Source organism: Lemur catta, chromosome 4 (genome assembly GCF_020740605.2).
Source record: "Lemur catta isolate mLemCat1 chromosome 4, mLemCat1.pri, whole genome shotgun sequence".
NCBI lineage: Eukaryota > Metazoa > Chordata > Mammalia > Primates > Lemuridae > Lemur > Lemur catta.
This window is the reverse complement of record NC_059131.1, coordinates 20662275-20683639: the sequence shown is the minus strand read 5'-3', so window position 1 is coordinate 20683639 and position 21365 is coordinate 20662275. Positions and strand designations below refer to the sequence as shown.

Here is a 21365-nt window from a genome sequence, read left to right as displayed (position 1 = left end):
CAGCTTGGAACCTAAACTGAAGCCAAGCTCTGTCTCAGGAATGCCTGGGCAGGCCATAAGTCCCCGACTGTGACCTGTGTTGGGATCCATGCTGCACAAAGCAGAGTAAGAGGGGGCTTTTAGAAATAAAAGACCAGAAAGCAGCTTCATTTAAGAAATATCTATATATACAAAAACCAAATAGCTCCCACTTGGCTACAAATACCACTTGAGATGATTAAGCCTTTCAGAGCTGAGTGCACCCCAGTTTTCTTTGCCCATCTCCTGCTATTCCTGGCTAATTCTGCTTCTTTGATTCATCTGAAGCCAGGAACCCAATTGCCCGATCTTCTTAGGAAAGCCCCTCCCAGAGCCGCTGGGGAACTGGGAGGGCAGCATCACAGCCAAGGAATGCGGGAAATAACATTTTCAAAGTATTTTGAACAAAATCCTTTTTCTTTTCATCTCCTCTCTCTGCGTGGCCTAACTCTTGCACACATCCCTTCCAGTCCTACCGGGCCGTATATTTTAAGCACACGGCTGTTCCACTCTGTGTGTCTAGTGCATGCAAGTAGGAAATGGACATTAAATAATGACCAGCACGTGTGGCCTCGGTGTGTCAGGGAACAGCTGTGTGCACATGTCACTGCTGTCTCCAGAGTCAAATTTGGAGACTGATCTCTCAAGCCTGCATACGATGATCTCAGCAGCAGAGTCTACCTCAGAGCACTGGCCCAGCAGCCACCAGTTCTGGCCTGGAGCTGCTCCCAGGACAATTGTCAAGACCCTGGACAGGAAGCTCAGTGGGAGCCACGCCCCAGGGAGGACAGGCTCATAGCTCAGAGCGGTGGGAGGCAGGGACCAGGCTCTTGCTGGAAGCCAGGGCCACCCCTTCCCCACCCTGCAGCCTGGGAAGGGGGCAACTCTCCTGCAGTGGGAAGCAACACACTCTATCTCCGATTTCAGCAGCCGGAAAGATTCAACACACAACCAGGAACGGCATGTAAGCCATAAGCCACAGCGACAGCTCAGGCCAGCTGTTCACAGCTTGCTGACTGGGCCAGAAAAGCACACTGGGGTGGGGGCAGGGGAGTGTGAAAGAGAAAGCACTTGATCCATCAGGTGGCAGATGACCACAGAGGGCAGAAAAGGCTCAGCGCCTCACTGAGGGGCCAGCAGCCAGGACAAGCCAAGCCGGCGCTGGGGCTGCTGCCGCCACTGCGAACACCACTCCACCCTCCGCCCTCCGCCCTCCTCCCTGCCCTGCCTTCCCATCCTGCGCAAATGCTCCTTCCAGGCTTGGGGAGGGGCGCCTGGCAGCAATCTGGGGAGGGTCCAGGCCCACGCTCATTAAATCTCCGTGGGTGGCGTCACCCTGAGAGCCAGGGTGGGGGAAGGGCGGAGCCCAGCAGGGACTTGGAGCGAAGTGTGGTTCCTAGGCAGGGACGCCTCCCTGGTCTGGAGAGAAGGGTCCAGGGGCAGAACAGCGAGGCAGTAATTACAGGAGACGCCCTGCTCAAGACACCGGGTGAGGGGAAGCTGGCTAGGACACCCGTGTGGCTTTGTTGGCACTATTCCTGGCCTGGTAATTAGGCGTTTGGCAAACCCAACCAGTGCCCTGCCGTCTCACTCACACCCCGTCTTCTGGCCAAGCCGCTCCTCCAAAAGCCGTCTCCGAGGGTGAGGAGGAAGGGTCCTCTGAGCCTCCCAGTGATGGTGGCATCTCCTTGGGAGCTCAGCGAGCCCCGCTGGTAGTTCTGGAGATGCTGGCGCACTGGGAAGCACTGGGGTGGGGAAGGTTCTGTATTGCACTTTGACTGTCCCTTCTGGACAAGTCAGCCCCAGCAGAACAGTCACCTGCTGCCCCATCTCCAGAAATGAAGAGCTTTAATATTCAGACCACCCAGATGAAATGTCATGGCAAATTTCATAAAAACCAAGAGGGAGTGAGATTGACACTGGGGGAGGGAAGGGGCAAGTTGAGGGAAGGTGAAACCGAAAGGCACTGAGCATGCTTGGTGGGGCAGGGAAGGACACCATCACTCCAGAGACAATATCGTAACAAAGGGACAGGAACGGTCCAGGCCAGCTTCAGGCTCTTCAGAAGCCAGAGAGATGTCTAAGTCCACCAAACCAAGTTCTCCAAGGCTTTTCAAGAAACAGGATTTGCTTGCAAGATGAATGAGGGAGGAGGCCCCATGGCTTCCAAGACATCAACCCAAGTCCTCCAGCGCCTCACTGCCAAGTCCCACCTGGGTCCCCCAGAGCCAGGAAGCTCCCTGGTAGGTCCCCCTCTTGCCCTCATGGCCCTGGAGCGCTTGAAGGTGCTGGTCCCTGGGAAGGAGGCAGTGACTAGGACCCCTCCGGAGCTGGGGAAGAGAGGTGCGCTGGGTTACAGAGCCAGCAGAGTGGGGGAGTTCAAGGAGTCTGATGACTGGTCCCCGCTGCTACTGCTTCTGCGGTGAGCCTTGGAGCAGGACTCAGAGGGTGACGCGGGCGACTCCTGCTCCAGAACGCTGGGGTAGGTGAAGACGAGGTTTGAGGTGCCCGGAGTGACGGCAGGCGTGGAGGTCACCACGATGGGAGTGTGCAGCGGCTCCTCCCCGTAGAAGCCCCCAGCGATGCTGATGGGCTTGATGACGGAGCGCTGGGCCTTGTCCAGCCCTGCCGATGAGGATGAGGGACTGTCCTCTTCCAGGGGCTCCTGTTTCACAACCACAGCGCCTACTGCACCACCCCCACTGCGCATGGGCTGCAGCCCCGGGGCTGGGGGTGATCGGCGCTCCTCGGGGCTGATCTTGCAAACAGGGCCGTGGGCCACCAACATAAACTCCAGCTTCTCCTTCTCCTTCTGCAGCTCGGCGATCTCTTTCTGCAGGCCTGACTTCTCCTCCTCCAGCTCCTCCGTTTCCTGCAGGGGAAAGAGAGGGATGTGAGGGACAGCAACCTGCCAGGGACCTGCTGAGGGGTGGTTCTGATCCAGGCAGGAAAGGGAAAACAAGCAATGTCCTCAGACGACTGTGAGTGACCAGCTCACACACCTGGCCACAGACCCCGCTGGTTCTGAGTCACCTGCAGGCTCAAGATTCCTTTTAATTCAAAAGAAGGAAAGTAGGCTCAGAGGAGGGGTGAAACAACAATTGTAGCTGCCATAATTGAGCGCCTACTTTTTGCCAGACATTGTGTTAAGCATTTCGTAGATCATCTCATTCAATCCTCCAGCAGTTTTTGGAAACACATGTTATCAACCCATTTTGCAGATGAGAAAACCCAGGTTCAGAGAAGTTTTGTAATTTGCCCAAAGTCACAGAGCTGGCAGGTAGGGTAGCCCAGATTTGATTCCTGATGTGTCTGCCTCCAGAGCCCATGTGCTACTATGCTGTACTGCCTTGGGGCTCTGACTGCCCCCTGGGGCCCCTGAGGGGTGGGTAATAGACTTGCATGGAAAGTAAAGCCCAACCCCTCTCTCTCCTTCCCTTCCTGCTCAACCCCAAGCCAGCTCACCTGTGGATGCACAAACGCTAAGCCCTAAGCTGCATCAGAGTGGAGACTGTAGCACCTAGCACAGTGCCCGGCTTGTAATAAGGGCTCAGCCAATCCCGGTGGGACCATCACAGCCTCTCCTCCCTTTTTTGCTCCGATTTCTGAAGCACATGTTTCTGGACTCCCCAAACCCTCACAGAACATTCAGTTCAGCCACTGTGCTTGAGAGAAGAGGAACCCGATGGCCTGAGAGGGCTTGGGAGGATGCCAGGGTCACCCCGAGAGGACCTCAGCCCCTATCTTTCACACAAAGCCAGAGAGGCAGAAGAGCAAACGCCCATGGAGGGCGCCGCTGCGGGAGAGGAAAAGGTGTGTGTCACCAGCCTCCTGCCCACTTTTTCCCTAACACAGATTCCTGTTCACAAACGAGGAGATACGGGCAAGAGCCTCATTAAGCAGAGCACAGCATATTCCGGAGTGAAAAAAAGTTTCCATCTGTCTCAAGGGTCTGACGAACGTCATGAGCTTCTGAGAGGCTTCCTGTAGAGGATGTGGCTCAGGGCGGCTGGGTCAGGGGGCGGGGGAGGCGGGGGAGTCGGGTGAGGCTCCTGGGAGGAGGGGAAGAAGGCAGAGGGGCCCCAGGAGCCAGGCTATTCTGGGGCTCCCTGAAGTGCCCACTGGGTAAGGCGAGCGCTGGGGACGGCGCTGCTGAGCGAGCTCGCGTGGAGTGCGGCTCGCTCAGGGCACCTCACCTGGCGGAGAGCTCCCACTCACGCTCGCCGGGACACTACTACGGGCACCACGGAATTCATGCAGTGAGGGACACAGAACGGACAAAGGGAAGCTTAAGCAGGTGGACGGTACCTGGGAGGGTTACAGAAAGTGATGGAATGTTTCCAAAGCCCCCTCTGGGCCGGTCATTGTGAGGAACACCGACAGAGTCTCTCTCATCTCCTCACTTTGAAAACATTCCACCTGGGAGAGTGGCCCCAGCTCTGGGCTTCCCCCATGTGGTGCACGGCCCTTCCTGTGCGGCTGGGCTCGGGCGGGAGTGACGTGACGGTCAGGTCAAGCTTATGAGAGGGAAGGGCCACAGGCCCGGGTCTGGGCAATTAGGCAGCATGGGGGAGTGACTCACAAGGGCACAGTGAGGTCCCAAGGCCACATGAAGGGGAACCCTCCGGCCCATGAAAGACATGAGAAAACCCCAAGGAAATACAACTCAGCTGGCACATGACCCGTCTCCGCCATGACAGCCTCCCCACCCCCACCCCAGCCAGCACGCCACTGGGCCAGGCTGGGCCACTCCTGTTGGTAGTAGGCGCAAGGGAGGCTGGAACCTTGGGGAAGTAGCCCTGGAGGGGGCAGGTTGGACATGCCCTGGCTCCCAGGGACCAGTGATACCAACACCCTCTGCCATCCCTCACCCAGGAGCCCCAGCAGGTCTGAGAGCAGAGAACACTCAGGAACGGAGTGAAAAAAGGTGCTAGGCCCAAGCAGCTTGTCCGTTTCTTCTCTCTAGGCCCTGCTGGTGCCGAAGGTCAGCCCCAGATCCCTCTCTTTTTTTAATCAGCGCAGTGCTGACCCATGCGCTCAAGGGAGGGAGTGTTCTGTCTCCACTGATTCGACCCTACGGCACTTGTGGGCAAGGAGAAGGCTGGGGGGGCCAGGAGTCCGGGGGCTCTCGCTGCGCCCACCCGGAAGTGCTCCCACCCTGCGCAGAGCTCCTCACCGCCTGCAGCTTCTCCGTCAGCTCCCGGCGGCGGTTCCGGCACTTGGCTGCAGCCAGCTTGTTCCTCTCCCTCCGGATTCGACGCTTCTCCTCCTCTTCAGGGGACAGCTAAAGACCAAGGTCAAGTATCATGATTAGAAGGGGATAAATGGTTAGCAGCATTTTTTTAAAAGTGTATTTTAAATAAGACAAAAGGCCCTTCTGGAGCCGGAAGTGAAGGAAGAAGGCCAAGAGGGAGTGTGGCTGGGCTCAGAGGTCCCAGAATATGCAGCTCACTGGTGTTTAGCCACCTGGAAGTGCTGACTCTGCCCCTGAAGGTGATGTCCACGTTTAAAGGAACAGCAGGGCAGCAATGGGTCAGGGACTCACCAGCCAGGCATGATGGCAGCATTTGTCACGTGAGCCCTGATTCAGTGCCCAGGCCAGAGAGACGGAGCTGGGAGCTGCGATGTTTCCCCAGGAGAGTCCTTGCCTGCCAGCCAGGCCTGGCCCCACCCACTTAAGCAGCTTCTTCCAAAACCTGGCTAATTACTCCTCCCACAGCTCTGCCTGCTCTGCAAGCCTCATTAGCCCCATTTGGTTAAGTAGCTGGGCCCGAAGTCCTCACACGGGCAAGCACCACCCAGGGGGGATTGTTCTGTTGTTACCAGCGGGAGGGCCAAGGGTGCCACTCCACTCCCGACTTCCTCTGCCTACCCTGGAGTGTCAGCTGCTCACAGTTCAACCCTGAGGACTCCCCGGTGTGGCACAGTACTAGGCTGGACAGGACAAGCAAGAGGAGGAGGAGCCCCCAGGATGTTAAATCCTGCTACCCACTGTATCCATTCATTCAACAAATAAGCAACTACCTCTATGTGCCAGATGCTGTTCTAGGGGCTTGGGATTTATCTGTGAACAAAGAACAATCCCCTGCAAAGAGTTCAGGATCTAGCTCCTTCAGTGACGATGGTTAGGGATGTGTCACTCACACCAGAGGGCAAGAACTCTGCTGTACTAAGCAGGGCCAATGCTCTGGTTACACAGAGCTCTTTCAGAGCTGAGACCCGATGCTCCTCTCAGACAGAGGTGACACAAGGAGATGGCTGTGGGTCAAAGCAGAAAGCAATGCAAACACCATCGCATTCATTTATCATTGACTGCACACCTACTATGTGCCCGGTGCTAGACTGTGGGCTTAGAAGATTCCAGGGGGCATAAGACCTGGGTCCACCCTCAAGGGACACATGGGGAAAAAGCTGAAGCCACTTTGGGGGGAGGGGAGAGAAGCTGCCCCATGGAGGGATGCTGCCTCGACTGCTGGCCACCCTGTGATGGAAAGTGTCCCTGTCCTGGCTGAAGCCAGCTCAGAGTCCCAGGATGCTTCCTATAGCCCTGGAGGTCTATTGCTGTGATGTTCTAAACAGCAAATCAGGGCACGGCATCAGAGAGTACAATCCTGTGGCTGTCTATGCTGAGGTGACCCCGCAGCCAGGCTGAGGTCATGAGGCCACTTGGCCAAGGCTCTGAATACTTGCTGCTCTTAAACGTGTCTCGACCTGAGCCCAGCTGAGTCACCAAGAGAGCCTATGGCCCTGCTGCACTGTGAGGGGGATTCTGGCCACGGGCCCCAGCAGCTGATCGCCACTGAAAGAGCCACCAGGGGTCCCTTAGGTCTAGCAAGCCCCCCAGGGCCCTTCCTGATGAGGGGCAGAAAAGGAGGAGGCTGGCCGTGGTCTACTTCAAGCCTTCCCTCCCCCTTGGCTGCTTCTAGACAACTTTTGGCCTCCTGGTTGGCCTAGAAGTCTCTCCCTATCTGTTCAGGTGTGAGGCAACTGTGGGAGCTGTCGACATAGGAAGTGTTCAGGGCGGCGAGATCAGCATGGTTACAGCCTGAGTGTGCCGGGGCCACCACCACGTACGCACCCACAAGCCACACACACCCTCCCCTCCCTGCCTCCTCAGAGTCGTGCCACTGGGCACGGAGGGAGCCTCCCGGGCAGGCTCCAGAGGAGGGCGAGGCCGCTCCTGGCAACAGGCTCCTCCCCCAGGGGGAGGGTGGGGAGAAGTGAGCTGGAGCAAAGACCCCGGGCCGGGATTCCAGACAGCCAAGGTTTTAGGATGCTACTGCCAGGCTTCCTCAAAGCTGCCAGATGATCACTGGAATTCCCAAATGATGTGGGATAAAGTGCTCCTTGTTCTCTCCCTCCCTCTCAAAAAAGGAAGGAAATTCTCCAGACAGATTGTCTTTGGGCACGCCTGGGTGGTGTGGTGGGAAAACCACAGGGCCAAAGGTCAAAAGAGGTAGACTCCAGCCCTGGCCGTGCTACTAACTCACTGTGTGACTCTGGGCGGGCCCCCTCACCTTTCTGGACTTCAGTTTCCTTATCTATAAAATGGGTAGAGGAAAATTAGATAAGATGATCTCCAAAGTCCCTTCTGGATATAAACTTGTAAATTTGGTGTGAGGTAGGCCGAGAAGAGAGTGAAGAGTGTTCAGCAAATCTTGCTTTGTTGTCCTGGTACCTGAAAGCGTCCTTCAAAAGCCTGGCTCTCACTCAGGGCTTGCTTATGTCCTGGGAGAATCCAGCTCCTCGGTGACTATAAAGCTCTGCACCTTGGACTGCCTGGGGGAGGCGTATTTATAAAGGACATCATGGTCACTCCTCCTGTGATATTTACAGCTGCGATTATGGAAAGCAACTATGAGGGGGATATTGACCACTTGCCCCAGCAGCAGAAGCCTGACCTGCCACTGTGAGCTCTATCACAGTGCCGATCAGACGTACCTTCCCAAGTGCCCTGCACTGTGGTCCCACCAGCAACAGAACAAAGCAACACATAGCGGATGTGACCAGCTTTGTTCTCAGAGGAGCAGGGCCCCTGAGTTCCTCGGAGCGGCGATCCCCATAATTCTCAGTATCCTGGGGATGCCTGGCACTGGATCCACCTTTATCCACTAGGAACCAGGTTTGAAAGGTCCTTAGATTGGAACACTGTGGCCCCTGGGGATCTGAGAGTGGGGACAGGGCATGGTTGAAATGGGAAAGGGTTCTAATGCTGTCACTGGAGTGGTTCACCAGGTTAACATCTCATTTGAAAAACTGATTCCACTGCTAACACATTTTCCCTTCCCTGGGCTCATCGTGGCATATCCTTCTAGAATGAGCACTGCGTAGGGAGTCCAGGGAACTGGGACCTAGTCCAGACTTCCCCACTCACTTGCCAAGTGACCCCAGGCAGGTGTGTCTGGGCCTTTGCTGTATCACCTGTGCAGAGGGACAGATGGTGCTCTTTGAAGGCCTCATTCCCTTCTTTCTGGGATCATGCATGATTCTGATTTCTCCTTCTGGAACCAGGAGACGGAGCGCTGCCCTGGCTCGCCATCGATACAGATGATGAGCCTTTGAGTCTTGCCGAAATAGCAGAGGCCCCACCAGTTTCTGGTTTCCCTCCCAGCCAGGTCAACCCCCTCGCAAAGCTGAGCCCCTTGAAGAAAGGCTGATGTCCGGCCGCCCCCACTCACACTCTCCCATCAGCTAACACAACCGAACAGATTCCTGATGCCTCACAGTCACTGTACTTCTGGAACATGCATTCCAGGCCCTTGAAATGGGCTCCTGCTTTGAGTTGGAGGCCTGGGACACTGAGGAGAAATGGAAAGTCACATGGGCAGTACCGAGAGCCTGACCCTTTCAGTCTGCTGGGTGCCTGGCTGTGCCACACACTGGGAGACAGCTTGGGGCTAATCCACAACAGCTCACAGCCAGGGCTCACTGGCGACTTGTCCTGGGGCCCCTCTGCCAAGGACCAGAGAAGGATACTGCTGCCGGCCAGTCACAACAGTCCTTCCCGTGTGTTGACACCGTACCACTTGCAGCATGTGCTCCCACACCTGACCTCACCCGAGCAGCAAGTCCTGGCTAGTCGGAAGCACAGTCCCCATTTTGTGGCTGAGGAAACTGAGACTCAGAGATTCCAAGAGACATGAGTGAGAAGACAGAGCCAGCCCTGGCTCTCAATTCTCCAGCTCTGCCTCCAGTGATGAGGAGGATGTGTTCCTTGTCCCCCTCCCTTGTCTCCTCAGTGCTCCCAGAACATTAACCCTGCCCCTTACAACTCTGCAGAATATTCTATGTTTCTCAGGCCCTGAAAGCCACTAATGGGGCTCCTTGCCACTGGCCCAAGCTATACCTGTTCATCTCTCCTCCTGCGGCCCACGGTGGTGCCAATGGTCTTGATCACGCCGGGTCTCGGGAGGGCCATGTGTCCTGGGACAGAGGCCAGGCCCGGCAGGGGGCTGTAGGGGTGTGAGCGTGGGTATGGGTTAGACATGGAGGTGATCACCGTGGGCTGCACCATCCACTGCAGGTCTTGGCTGGTCGTGATGGCGTTGATGGTGGGGATGAAGGCACTGCCTGAGCCAGGCATATCTACCCGGAATTTCTGAAATGGGGAGAAAAATACAATGGAGCCAATAAATACTGAGTAGAACAGGATGCTGAACAAATAAATATGGAACAGAGCAGAGGCCAACACCAGCAGAGAGCAGGGTCAGTGCACGGAAGGCAAGGTCAGGACCCACGTGGGCTTCCCTGGACAAGTCCTGGGCAAGTCTCATACATCCAGGAATCAAGGGGGCCTTAACTGTTCCTGGGGCCTCATGTCAGACCTGCTCCCTGACTGGGGTCTTGGGGACTCCATCCCCAGATGGCTGAGAGATGATGCTGTCACATCCCAAATGATTTCTAGGACAGATGTGGTCCCTACCCACTCACACTCAGCAGGCCCTCTCTGTAGCCCTCCAGGATGCACATCTGCAGGATGTGGCATGTGGGCCTCCTGGGCCTAAGTCGCCTGCCAATCATTCCCCAGGGTACTGGCTCAGGACACCTTGAAGAGATTTGCACACCAGCAGCTTTGGAGCAACAATGATCACCAAGAAGCACATTGTGTCTGTTTTTGTCACTTCCCAGAGAGGTTCATCCTAGGGCTATGACCCTACCAGGGCAAGGCCAGGTCCATGAGAAGGTGTCCTTTAATCCATGAGAATAAAAAGTGGTGGCATTTGCAGCCAGACTTCCTCTTGGTCCCCTTGTCCCTCCTCCTTTCCGTTCATCGGCACCTTGCTTGGGGCCAGACCTGCTGTGTCTGTCCTACATATCTGTCTGTCTGTGTTCACAGGTGCGTCTATGGGAAACTCAGGTGCTACTAATTCAGAGCTTTCTCCCCATCTCTTGATTTATGCCCATGCCACGCTGAGGAGCTCCCTGGGACATGCTGCAGGAAGCATTCTATTTAGAATATGATGACAGAGTACAAAAACTAAAATGGGCTGTGCTCCTCAGCAGTTAGCCTTGACCTTTCCCAAGTCTGCTACTGGAAAATGAGAGAAGGGGGAGGAGGGAAGAGCCCCCGACTTCCAGCTTTTTAGGGGAAAGCCCCCCTAACAGAACCCAGGTGAACCCTCATCCTCAGGTGACTACTGTATCCACAAAAAGTTCTCCAGTTTCTTCTCTAAGCCGGTAGGTGAAATGACGACAATAATGATGACGGCTAATGCTTACTGAGTGCCTACTAATCGACAGGCACCATGTTAATGTCTTACCTAGATTAGCTCATTCATTCTCCCTCTGAGGTAAGAATGACCATTATCTCCATTTCAGAGGCACACATTTACGCTCAGTGGGATTAAGTAACTTACCCAAGGCCACACTGCTAATAAGCAGGGGTCAGGACTCCAACCCAGTTCAGCCTGACAAAGAGGCTAGAGCTCTCAAACATGGCACTACACAAGCTTCTCTAGTACTGCTTCCTTCTTTCCAAAATCCAGCCCTAAGTGCTGGTATCCACCCCCACCGCCCTCAGACAGAGCATCAGGTCATCCCTGCCAAGCGTTCCTACAGACCTTCCCTCTCACCACACAGGTCCCACAGGTCCTTTTGGCCCCAGATGAAATGCCACTGTCATCAGCATGGATGCTGCAGTAGCCCCGCTAGTCTGGTCCAATTCCAACCAATCAGGATTAGAAGCATTAGCAGCAATGGGAGCTGCCACCAACACTGTATTTGCCCTGTGACAACAGCTGGGTTCCTGCTGTGCAAATAAAGTGAAGCTTAGAGTCCCTCACTGTAGCTGACAGGGCTGGAGACCCATCCTCGCTTGCCCCCTGCCGCCCACCTGACCCAAGCCTGGGCGGTGGGATGTGGCTGCCCCACCTCCCAGACTGTTCCAGGCCACTGGCACCCAGTGAAGAGAACTGCCCAGCACAAGGGATTCCGGGCTTCTGTGAGGAAAGTTACCCAGTGCAATCGATCCTGAAACTCCGGAGGAGAGTTGCCCAGTGTAACAGATTCTGGGATTCTGCGAGGAATGCTACCCAGTGCAATGGATTCTGGGATTCTGGGGGAAAGCTGCCCAGAGCAATAGATTCTGAGTTGCACCTCCAAAGCCAAAGACAACTGGGCTTTTCATCAGGAGCTAACTGAAAAAAGAAGCACATGTGTATGGGTGTGTGCGTGTGAAGGAGGGAAGGGTGCAGCCAACAGGGAAGGATCCAAGTAGAAAACGATCTTCAAGGAGAAAAAGCGGACAGCCAGGGCGGGGCTGTGTGGAGGCAGAGTGCGTGAGTACAGCAGGCATGGCTGAGGGTGTGCAGAAGCACCACGATCCAGATAGCTATTTCTCTCCTAGGCTGCTGGATGGGATGGGCAGGGAGTTGGCACTGCACCTGGGGTCAGGAGGCTTAGGCTGGGGTCTGGTTAGCTACTAAGTGCTCTGCCCTGGGCAAAGCACTGAGGACTCAATCCCGTGGATGTAAAGGGGAACCCTAACCAAACCCTAAACTGTCATGTGGATTAAATAAATAGCTACTTGTAATCACAGCACACCAGTGCTTCTCAACTCTGGCTGCACATTAGAATATTTTCTGCAAGCTGAGGAGCTTAGAAAAAACACCAATGCCAGAGCCTCACCATTAGAGCTCTAAAATAATTGTTTTGGGTGGGGCTCTGATAAACGTATTTTTCAAAAACTCCCAAGGAGATTCTAGTGTGCAGCCGGGGTTGAGAAACACTGCTGCAAACAAATGGAAGGTGCTATCGTCGTCATCAGCACTGCCATCAGTGGCGGCACCGCCATCCTTACGCGCCTGTGTACTCTGCACAGGAGGCTGCGGGGAGAACTGCCAGCCTCTCCCACTCCTGGGAAGCACCCAACTTTTTAACTCTGTTTCTCTCCCCAAGTCACACTCTGGGTTTGACATGCACCCCAGGCACCCAGGACAAAGGCTTAGTGGGACCCTCGTCTCCGTGGGGGAGCTGTTAGCTATCCTTTCAGGAAAGCACCTAGGAAAGTCACACCTCAATCCACAAAGTGCTCCACGTTAGGCTTGGGGAAGCAAGCGAAAAACCTAAATCAAAGCTTAGAGGCTTAATGCCTGTGGAAGAATAGAAAAAATAAGAAAAAAGGCTTAGAAAACTAAGATCCTTTGGAATAAGTGGATGACTCTCAGCCCTTCTCGGGCACTCCAGTGCACCGCTGCGGAAGGCAGGTCTGCAGAATGTGCTCCCCGGTATACACCAGCCACATTCCTTGCAGCAATGGCTTGTTCTAGACAAAACAAGACAGCAATAAAAACCAGGCAGGAGGTAATGACTGCCTCTGAAATGCATGTACACCTTGTTTCAGACAGGAGCTAAAGCCATCTGGATAATACACTGGCTCCAAACTGCAAGGAAAACAATGTCCCATCCCCAGAGGGGCCTGAGGCTCTGATAAAGAAGGCTTTTGTCTCCAAGAGGAGCCTCTCTGGGAGACAAAAAAGTTTTAATTAGATTTGGGAGATGGGTCCTGTCTCAACTCTGAACGTGTTATTCAAAAAGCGACACTGGGATAGGAGAGAAGAGGTGAGGTTAGGAGTTTGTGGTCCCAGAAGTTAGCCTGGCACTCTTCTGTGCCAACAGACCCAAGAATCAGCCAAATGCCACACTGGGAATAAATCATGGTTCTCTACGAATGAGTTAACATTAAACAGAAACCAAGATGGAGTTTCCCAGCCGCCAGCCTTAGGGCACTTGTCCTGTTGCAGTACCAGGTGTGTGTTGGCAGTGAGGGGTTGGGGAGAGGTAACTCAGGACCTAACATGGCTCCCCTGGGGCTCTGTAGCCCCAGGACACTGCTCCTCTGGGACAGGATTGAAGATGCAGGATGGCCTATGGCATTCCAGCCTGCCAAAGCCTCCGAATATTTTATTTAACTGTGACCTCTGGGTAGGCAAGAATGCCTATAAAAGGATAAAGTGGTCTCCATCAACATCCTAGAGCAGAGTTTGGCAAACTTTTGCTGTAAAGGGCCAGATAGCAAATATTTTAGGCTTTGCGGGCCATATAATCTTTGTGAAAACTCAACGCTGCCATTCTAGCGTGAAAGCAGCCAGAGACAATGTGTAAACAAACAGGCGTGCCCGCACTCCATTCAACTTTATTTACAAAAATACTTGGGCCATAGTTTGTCAATCCCTGTCCTAGAGGATCATTCTCATCTCCCATGCTCAGGCTGGAGGGAAAAGAGTAAAGAGAGGAAAAAAGAAAGCAAAAAAATCAGAACTGAGACATTCCTCTAACCCTGGAAGCCAAGGGGACAGCCTCTCCCTCATTGGCTTGAATCTCCAGACCCTGAGGCGAAGTCCAAGCCCTTACAAGCCTTCTTGTGGGTCTTTGAGCACGGGAACCCCCATTACCCTGCAGCACCCTGTGCCTAGGGCCTCCGGGGCCGCTTAGCACATGCGCGCCCCTCCCACTGTCAATGAGAAAGACAGCTGAGAACACTGGGCCTCTAAGGCTGCCCAACTTCAGCAGGTCAGAGAAGTCCCTCAGCCCAGCAGGTGCTGATTTGGGAAAACTGCCTTTGATTCAGAAATGAGGGTCTCGCCTTTTCGGAAGTAGAGTTTGGGCCCCGTTGCCTACAGGCCTGGATGGGGGAGAGGGCTTATCCCAGAGACTCCTGAGTGGGGCGGGACTGGTGTCTTGGCCCATCCCCTCCATCAGACTGATTCTCCTCTGGGCCTCCAAGCATTCAAGCCGCGGGCACCCCTGTGGGCTCTGACCTGGCCCATCAGGTGAGCAGGTATGATTGTGTGTGTCTAGGAAGGGACTTGGTTCTTCCTCTTAAGATCCCCTTTCTTAGATTCCCAAGATGGGAAAAGGAAAATTCCAACCGTTCAGAAAACTGGCTCAGGAGAAGAGGAAAAGCTAAGGACAAATGCTGCCTCATACTTCCCATAATATCCCTGCTGAGGTTCCGTTGAGTGCAAACGTGCTGTATTTTTACTGAACTTGGGATGTTCTCCAAAGCCTTCTGTATGGAATCGAACCAGTCTTCACAGGCTCCACATCGAACATCACTTTGACCCCTGATCTTTCATTGCTCTCTGAGGAAATGCCACTTATGTCACAATGGAAATTGTTGCTAATAACTCATGAATTCCCACAGTGCGACAGTGTACAAATGCTATCTCAGGTGACCGGCGTCCTGTCACCCTCCACTCCTTCCCAGGTTCACATGAAAGAACCACTCCACCTGCCTCCCCTCAGTGCCAGGGTGAAGAGAAGCAGGGAAGAAAAGTTTTGTGAGGAAAAGACACGTCTCCCACAGGGTCCCCGGTTTCTTTCCTCTAGGGCCCTTTGGACCAAAAGCCCCACTCCAAAGCCCTGGTGAATTCACTCCGCTGTTCTGCGCCCCGTTGGTACTCCCACCAGTCCTCGGCAGCTCTGCCTTCGACAGGAAGGACCTGTAGTCTCATCTTCCCTTAGAACCACTGGTGGGTGAGCCTGCTGGTCTCAGTGCCGCATGACAGGGCTGAGAGACAGGGGTGGGCCAAGAGAAATCTTACACCTTCGCTCTCCAGCCCAGGGAGCTGAGGAGGGGTAGAGTTACCAAATGGGGTTTGGTACAGATATATTTGCCTCAATCAGGGCAGCTGCCATTATTTTGAAACGTTGTGGCCATCAACAAATACCACATACAACATGGATGAGACATATCCACCAACCGATGATGCTACTTTTTTTTCCTTTCTTTCAGTGAATAGACCGGAAACTTAGTTTCCTTAATTCTCAAAACCAGTATCTTTATTCCTGTTTAACAGAGGGAAAAATGCAAGATATTGATGGCAAAGGTGCTCTCACTGAGGGTGCCTACTTAGGTGTGCCTCGCTCACGGGGAGCGCTCTCCCAGGCAGCCTCCTGACATCAACGGGACACGGGGTCACGCTCTGCTTTAGAGTCAGCCTGATCACCCAGACTTCATGTGTCAGACTTGGTTCCAAAGATCTTTTGGTAATTTTCAAATATCAAATTCACCCTTCAAAGGACAAAGATTTGTTAGCAGGGAGGATTTTCAAAAGAATGTGCTGAAAGCAATTCCAAAAGAGGGGCAGTGCAAAACCTTTCCGAGTCTGAGCAGTTGCTACGGCATTCCAATAAATTTTTAGTCTCCTCAAGGAAAAAACAATGAAAGGGACAGCAGTGATTTGGATGTATACGTTCTGATGTGTTTGTATCAAGATAAGAAAAGAGGAGAACAAGTCTCCTAATTTTACTCTCACCTTGAATGATAAAACAGGCAGAAATCAAAGAATGGAAACACACTCAGGGTTTTGGATAGGAAAATTCAGCTGCCACTCAGACAACACATGACTGCTATTTCACCCCACTCATTTTGATGAAAAAGTGAAGCTGACTTCCACCATCAAGAATCAGAGGAACAGACAAATTCTTGGGATAACATTTTGTTTGATCCTAATCTATAACATCTGTAAGATCAAGGCAAAAAGAAAAAAAAAAGCACCCAGACCCTTAATATATGCCGCCCACATTCCCACCAATTCTGAACGACCCTCCCCCTCCTAATACAAACACATCAAGAAAACAAGCCCTGGAAATTTGAAACACCATGAGGGCATCCTAATGTACAGACAGACATCAAAATAGGGAAAGAAAAAAAGCACTCCTTTTTCAACCACGTTTTATTTAGAACAAAATTTTAAAAAGAAACTCATTTTGAAGTCAAGCAGCTCCTAACTAACCACTGTTAAATATATGGCATTTATTTGTCCCTAATTAAAAAGAAAGAAATTCTAAGAATTCAGAAAATGAACAAAGTTAACACTCAGCGACTGGAAAAATACATTCCCAAGAAAGTTTTTCTAAAAATGTCCTGTAGGGGGCACTAACGAGGTATGATTGAGGCTGACTTGGGAATCACAGTCATTTCTGGTAAAAGTTCTTTGATGTGAGGAATGTCCCAGTCTGGTACAGTTGGCAAAAGTTCACTCTGGGGAATTTTGTGTGTGTGTGTGTGTGTGTGTGTGTGTGTGTCTGTCTGTCTGTCTGTCTGTCTTGGGAAAGGGTGGTTGAGGAAGAGAGCTAGTCTGGTATTCCTTGATTCCAAAAGGAAATACCCCCCTTGATTTATTTTCACAAGTTATCTGAGAAACAGACAAATAGCAGCCTTGGAAAAGTTCTAGGTCTTGTTTTTGTTTTGTTTTTTCATAAAAAGGGGGCCCAGCTGATGAAAACAAGTTATGAAATGACCTATGTTTGTGTAACTGGCTGGATTGCGTAATGCTCAGGCTCTGAAACCGGAATAGTCAAGCAGCCAGGCAGGGCATATATCTGGGAGGTATTTTCCTAGGAAAAGTTAGGAGAGAGAAAACATGAACAACAACAAAAAGAAAAATCCAGGAGGGGGAGATGCGTGCCACTATTACTGACAAAACAAAATCACCAATGACCAATCTTTGAGATTAAAACTATAACTGGAACAGGAAATATTTTTCATGCTTCAAGTTCCTGCCATATATAAGAACAGAGGCTTTAACAAAGAGTTGTCTGCTGCCCCCACCCCCAAACGTCATTGGAACTCATGGCCATGTGTTAAGACCAAAGGAAAGCTCAGGGTTGAATAACCAACGACAAACTTTTTGGGAATATTGGACCCCCTCAGAGAGACCTGGAAAAATCCTATTCACTTGCCCACGGAAAAACCAGAGAACCCTATCTTACACTGATTGGTTCCTTGAGATGCCATAAAGGAGACAGGCCGATCCACTAACTGCCAGAAAGTCTCCCAGTAAAGGAAGCTGAGAGAAATAAAGTGATTATAGGTTTTATCTGGTATGTAATAAAGTTACCTTGAGCCTGAGATAGGGCGGGGTCATAGCACAGACTTGTGAAGTAACAAAAACCTCTGAGGTCAGTCCTTAGGACCACAGAACAGTTTTGCTCAAAGTTGGAGCAATGATGGAAAAACCCTCCCCACTCCTCCTTGCCCCCCACTCACCTTGGTCACTACGACCAAGGAGCAGGCAGACTGAGAAACTTGTCTAAAGTGGCAGTACCTTCCCAATCCCTCTGGTTTGAAAGGTGCCTCACTCACACTGCCCGGCTGAACGGGCAGGAGCATATGCGAGAACCCTGTGCACTGGTTATTGCTAATTGCAAAATCCTCATGTGTTACAGCACGCTAGGAATTAGCCAACAGCTGCTTTTTGCTTCGGTAATGAGGCCCCACTACACTCTGCTGGACTGAGTTCTCTTCCTTCTTCCTAGCACTGGTTTCCTGTCTGATTTTCTTCCAAAACAGGGAATCGCCTCCGCTCACATCCTGGGCTCAAAGCCCTAGTGACACAGATTATTCAGTTGGGGCACTGATGTCCGGTCTGACTTCCCATCCAGGCCCCGGGTCTAAGCGAAGCCAGGCAGTGAGACTGTAATAGCTCAGTGATCACTGCCACGGACACATTAGTGAAAGGAACAGAGAAGAAATCAAAAGATCCCTTCTTGACCCAGGGAGGAAGAAACAGGCATTTTAGAGTTTGTTGAATTGGAGAGTGAGGGATTGGCTATTAACCCCTCTAGTCCATTGCCTAATGATGTTTGGATTTAATACAAACCACCAACGGGGCTAGGAAGCAAACATAATCAACAACTCTTCGGATAAGATTTTAAACTCATCACCTTGTTGCTCATTATGAAGGGTGTACTGACTGCACCCTCAATGAAAAGACAAGGCTCTCCACAGCGAGTGCTTATGGGGGCACCAGGAGAGGTAGAGGGAAGACACAGAAAAAACATTTTGGGGACTCACCAGGTATAGAGAATCGCCTTGGAATGAAGTATTTCTCTTCTTTTGTTTTTTCCAAAAGAGATTCAAAGGAGAGCCATGTTTCCATTATATTTTGCAGCTTGGTCCACTCCTCCCTGGAAGCCCCCCTCCCCAGCCCTTGCTACAAGTCAAGGCCACTGCTTTATAGAGCATCTCTTGCTGCAGCCGACTTTGCTAGAGACTACAGATGCTGACCAAGGTGGGCTTCACGTTGTAACGGGCCTTGTGTGTTAACCCAGCTCTCTCACAAGACAGGGGGTGGGGGGCCTGCTGCAGAGGGTAGGCATCCCACCAGCACCTTTCTAGTATTTATAAACACACAGATTGTCCAACACACAATCCCTCCAGTGCAAACCAGTCTGGCTGCTTTGGAAACAAGTTGTTTTCTGCTTCCAGAACCACCCGGGAGCCTAAGTGATGTCTCTTCCCCCACTTCTGTCTGCTGGCCTCCTTGCCCCAGGTACCCCCAGACCCTCAGGGTGCTCCTTCCCTCTTTGGGGGCAGTACAGGCTCCTGCCCCCCAACCCTTAAGGAGCGGGGCATGGAGCACACAGGCGTTGGCAGGAGCCAATCAAGAATGGTCTCTTCCTGACCTTCGCACCTGATTCCCAGAGCGGCAACCCTCGCCCTCACTCCGGATTACTTGAAGGAGCCTACCCATTTTTCTGAGTCCCCAACCTCTTTCAGAAATGAGCAAAGACTGATGGAGAAGAGGGGAAGCGAGGGAGAGTGCCTTCCTGCAGGAATGGGGTCCCAGGGCGTCGGGAGGGGCCAGTGGGTGCAAAGAATTCCTTGTGTGTCCACCACGGGGGCAGGGTGGGGGGTGGGGAAGGGAGAAGAGGAGGCGAGTGTTCTTGGAAGGAGGTAACAGGCTCCTGGTAGGGGGTCCTGCAATTCCTGGAGCTTGTCTGGATAGGATGTAGTGTGGAGAAAGGGATACGTTGGCTCTTCAAGCCCACTCCTCCTCCCTCCAGTTTAAAAAGGGGGGGGGCAGGACAGGACGAAAATCCGTAACTTACAACGGTGGCCCGTAGATATTTTCTTGCCAAGTCAAGAAAGGGAAAAGAAAGCAAAAGAGACAGCGGCGGTAAGAGGGCGGGGTCTGCCCGCGCCGCCAGGTGCACCGGGGACCCGCACCTACCTGCTGGCCGCCGCCGCCGCTGGAGTAGGACTCGGCGTGCGCAGGAGAGCCGCTGCTGCCCCGGGACGAGGTGTCAAAGTTCCCGGGATAATCCTGGTACATGATCCGCGGTGGGGGCCAGAGAGGAAACAGGGTGTTTTTCTTCCCCCGCCCTCGCCGCGGCCGCGCACCGGCTGCTGCGCGCTTGCTCGTCCGCCGGCCGCGCCGCGGGCCCTAGTCTTCACTCCCGGGTTTCTGCTCCACCGCAGCGGGCGAGGACAGGGAGGCGGCGACACTCCGGGAACAGTGTCCCCCGAGCGCCTCGCACGGCACTTCTTTCCTGCTCTGCGAGCGCCGCGGGACCAGTTGTCCACCCAGTCCCTCCCTCTAAAAGTCGGCGCGTCCGTCGGTCCCTCCCCTGCGCGCACCCTCCCGCCCCCGCGCGCAGCCGGAGCCCAGCCGGGGACCCACGGCCCAATCAAAAATTTGGAAATTAAAAAAGAATAGGAGCCGGGCGAGCCTCGCTTGCCAGCTCTAGGTACCCCGATTTCAGACAGGGCCAAAAAGGAGAAAAGAAAAGCTGCCCCCTTGGAGAAACTTCTATTTCCTCCTTTTAGAAAAGGAGCCCGAGAGTAAACTTCCTGTGGCCGACTCGCCGCCGGAGTTTCGGAGCGGCTCGGACACTTGACTAGGAGAAGGAGGCAGCGTGCGCCTGTGCCGCGGCCCCGAGCGCGCCAGCGGGACAGCGGCCCGTGGGGTTCACGCTGAGCCGGCTCTGAGGCGGACGCGACCCCGCTCCCTGCGCGGCCGCTCCAGCGCCCGGACCTGCACCCCTTCCCCGGTGCCCGCTCCCGGACGGGCCCGCCTCGCCCGTCCGCACCTCGCCCTCTCTCTCTCTCTGTCCCCGCCGAGCGCCGCTCGCTCGCTCGCTGGATTGCTCGGAGCCCCTGCGCTCTGCCCGAGATGAGTCACTACAATGGCACGAGTTCAACTCCACACTCTTTATTCTCCAGCCCCTGTACCATGTGGATTCACTCACGTCAACCCCAGACTCCACCTTGCAGGGAGGAGCGCACGAGGGGGCGGGGGGGGGAGGAGGAGGAGGAGGAGGAAGAGGCGCGGGAGGGGAGGAGGCCGACGCAGCGCTCCCCTCCCTGCCTCGGCTGCCGGCCGCGCTGACGCCAGCCGCACACCTCGCGCGAGGAAGGCAGGCGGTGGCCCCGGTGGGAGCGCGCGGCCCGCGCGGTCTGGGGCAGCTAAGGCAGCCCTGGGCCTCCCCTAGCCCCTCTCTCCCCCGCGCCCAGCGCCCTTGGTCTGCTCCATTGGCGCACGTTGCCAAAGATGGTCATTTGCGTTAGAGGACGCGAGTGCGGGTTTCCTCGCTTTCGGGTGACGTGGAGGGAGAGGGATTCCCTCGCCCGCTCCCGAGCGCGCCACGGCCTCTCCCCCGCCCCAGGAAGGGGCGCGGGGCGGGGCCCCGAGAGCGACCGCGCGGGTCTCGGCTACGGATTTTCGAAAATAATCACAGTCTTGGAGACGAGACGGGCGGTTCAGTGCGGCGCCACCGCGAGGCCGGGAGCCGGGCGCGTAGAGCCGCTCGCAGGGAGGGCGCGGCCGTGCGCGGTTGTCGGCGCCTTCCACGGCGCCGCCGGGTGCAGCGGACGCCCTGGGCGCGCAGGGTACCCGCGCCGTCCTGTGGCCGGGCCTTGGCGGGGCACGGCGCCGCCGGGCTGGGCTGGCCTGCCTATTTTTCCCTCCGTGGCCGTCTGCCTACTACTTCCCCCTTTTTTTTTTTTTTATTTTTTCAGTCCTACAATTAATTTGTTAGGAGTAGCCTTGAAGATGGAATTAACCAGTCAAGACGTTCCAGCCGCTCTCTATGCTGGGCAACTAGGACGCATCTAATAG

The 21365-nt window shown here is 54.0% G+C and overlaps 1 protein-coding gene across 1 annotated transcript; it reads right to left on the bottom strand.

The window, feature by feature from the left end:
- Positions 1-1849: 1849 nt before the first annotated feature.
- FOSL2 (FOS like 2, AP-1 transcription factor subunit) lies at positions 1850-20968 on the bottom strand. Its single transcript, XM_045549310.1, has 4 exons — positions 19479-20968; positions 9365-9616; positions 5195-5302; positions 1850-2890 (listed from the first exon to the last, which is right to left on the bottom strand). Exons 1-4 carry the CDS (start codon positions 19578-19580, stop codon positions 2372-2374), a joined length of 981 nt encoding a protein of 326 aa, XP_045405266.1. The 5' UTR covers positions 19581-20968; the 3' UTR covers positions 1850-2371.
- Between the last annotated feature and the right edge of the window lie 397 nt (positions 20969-21365).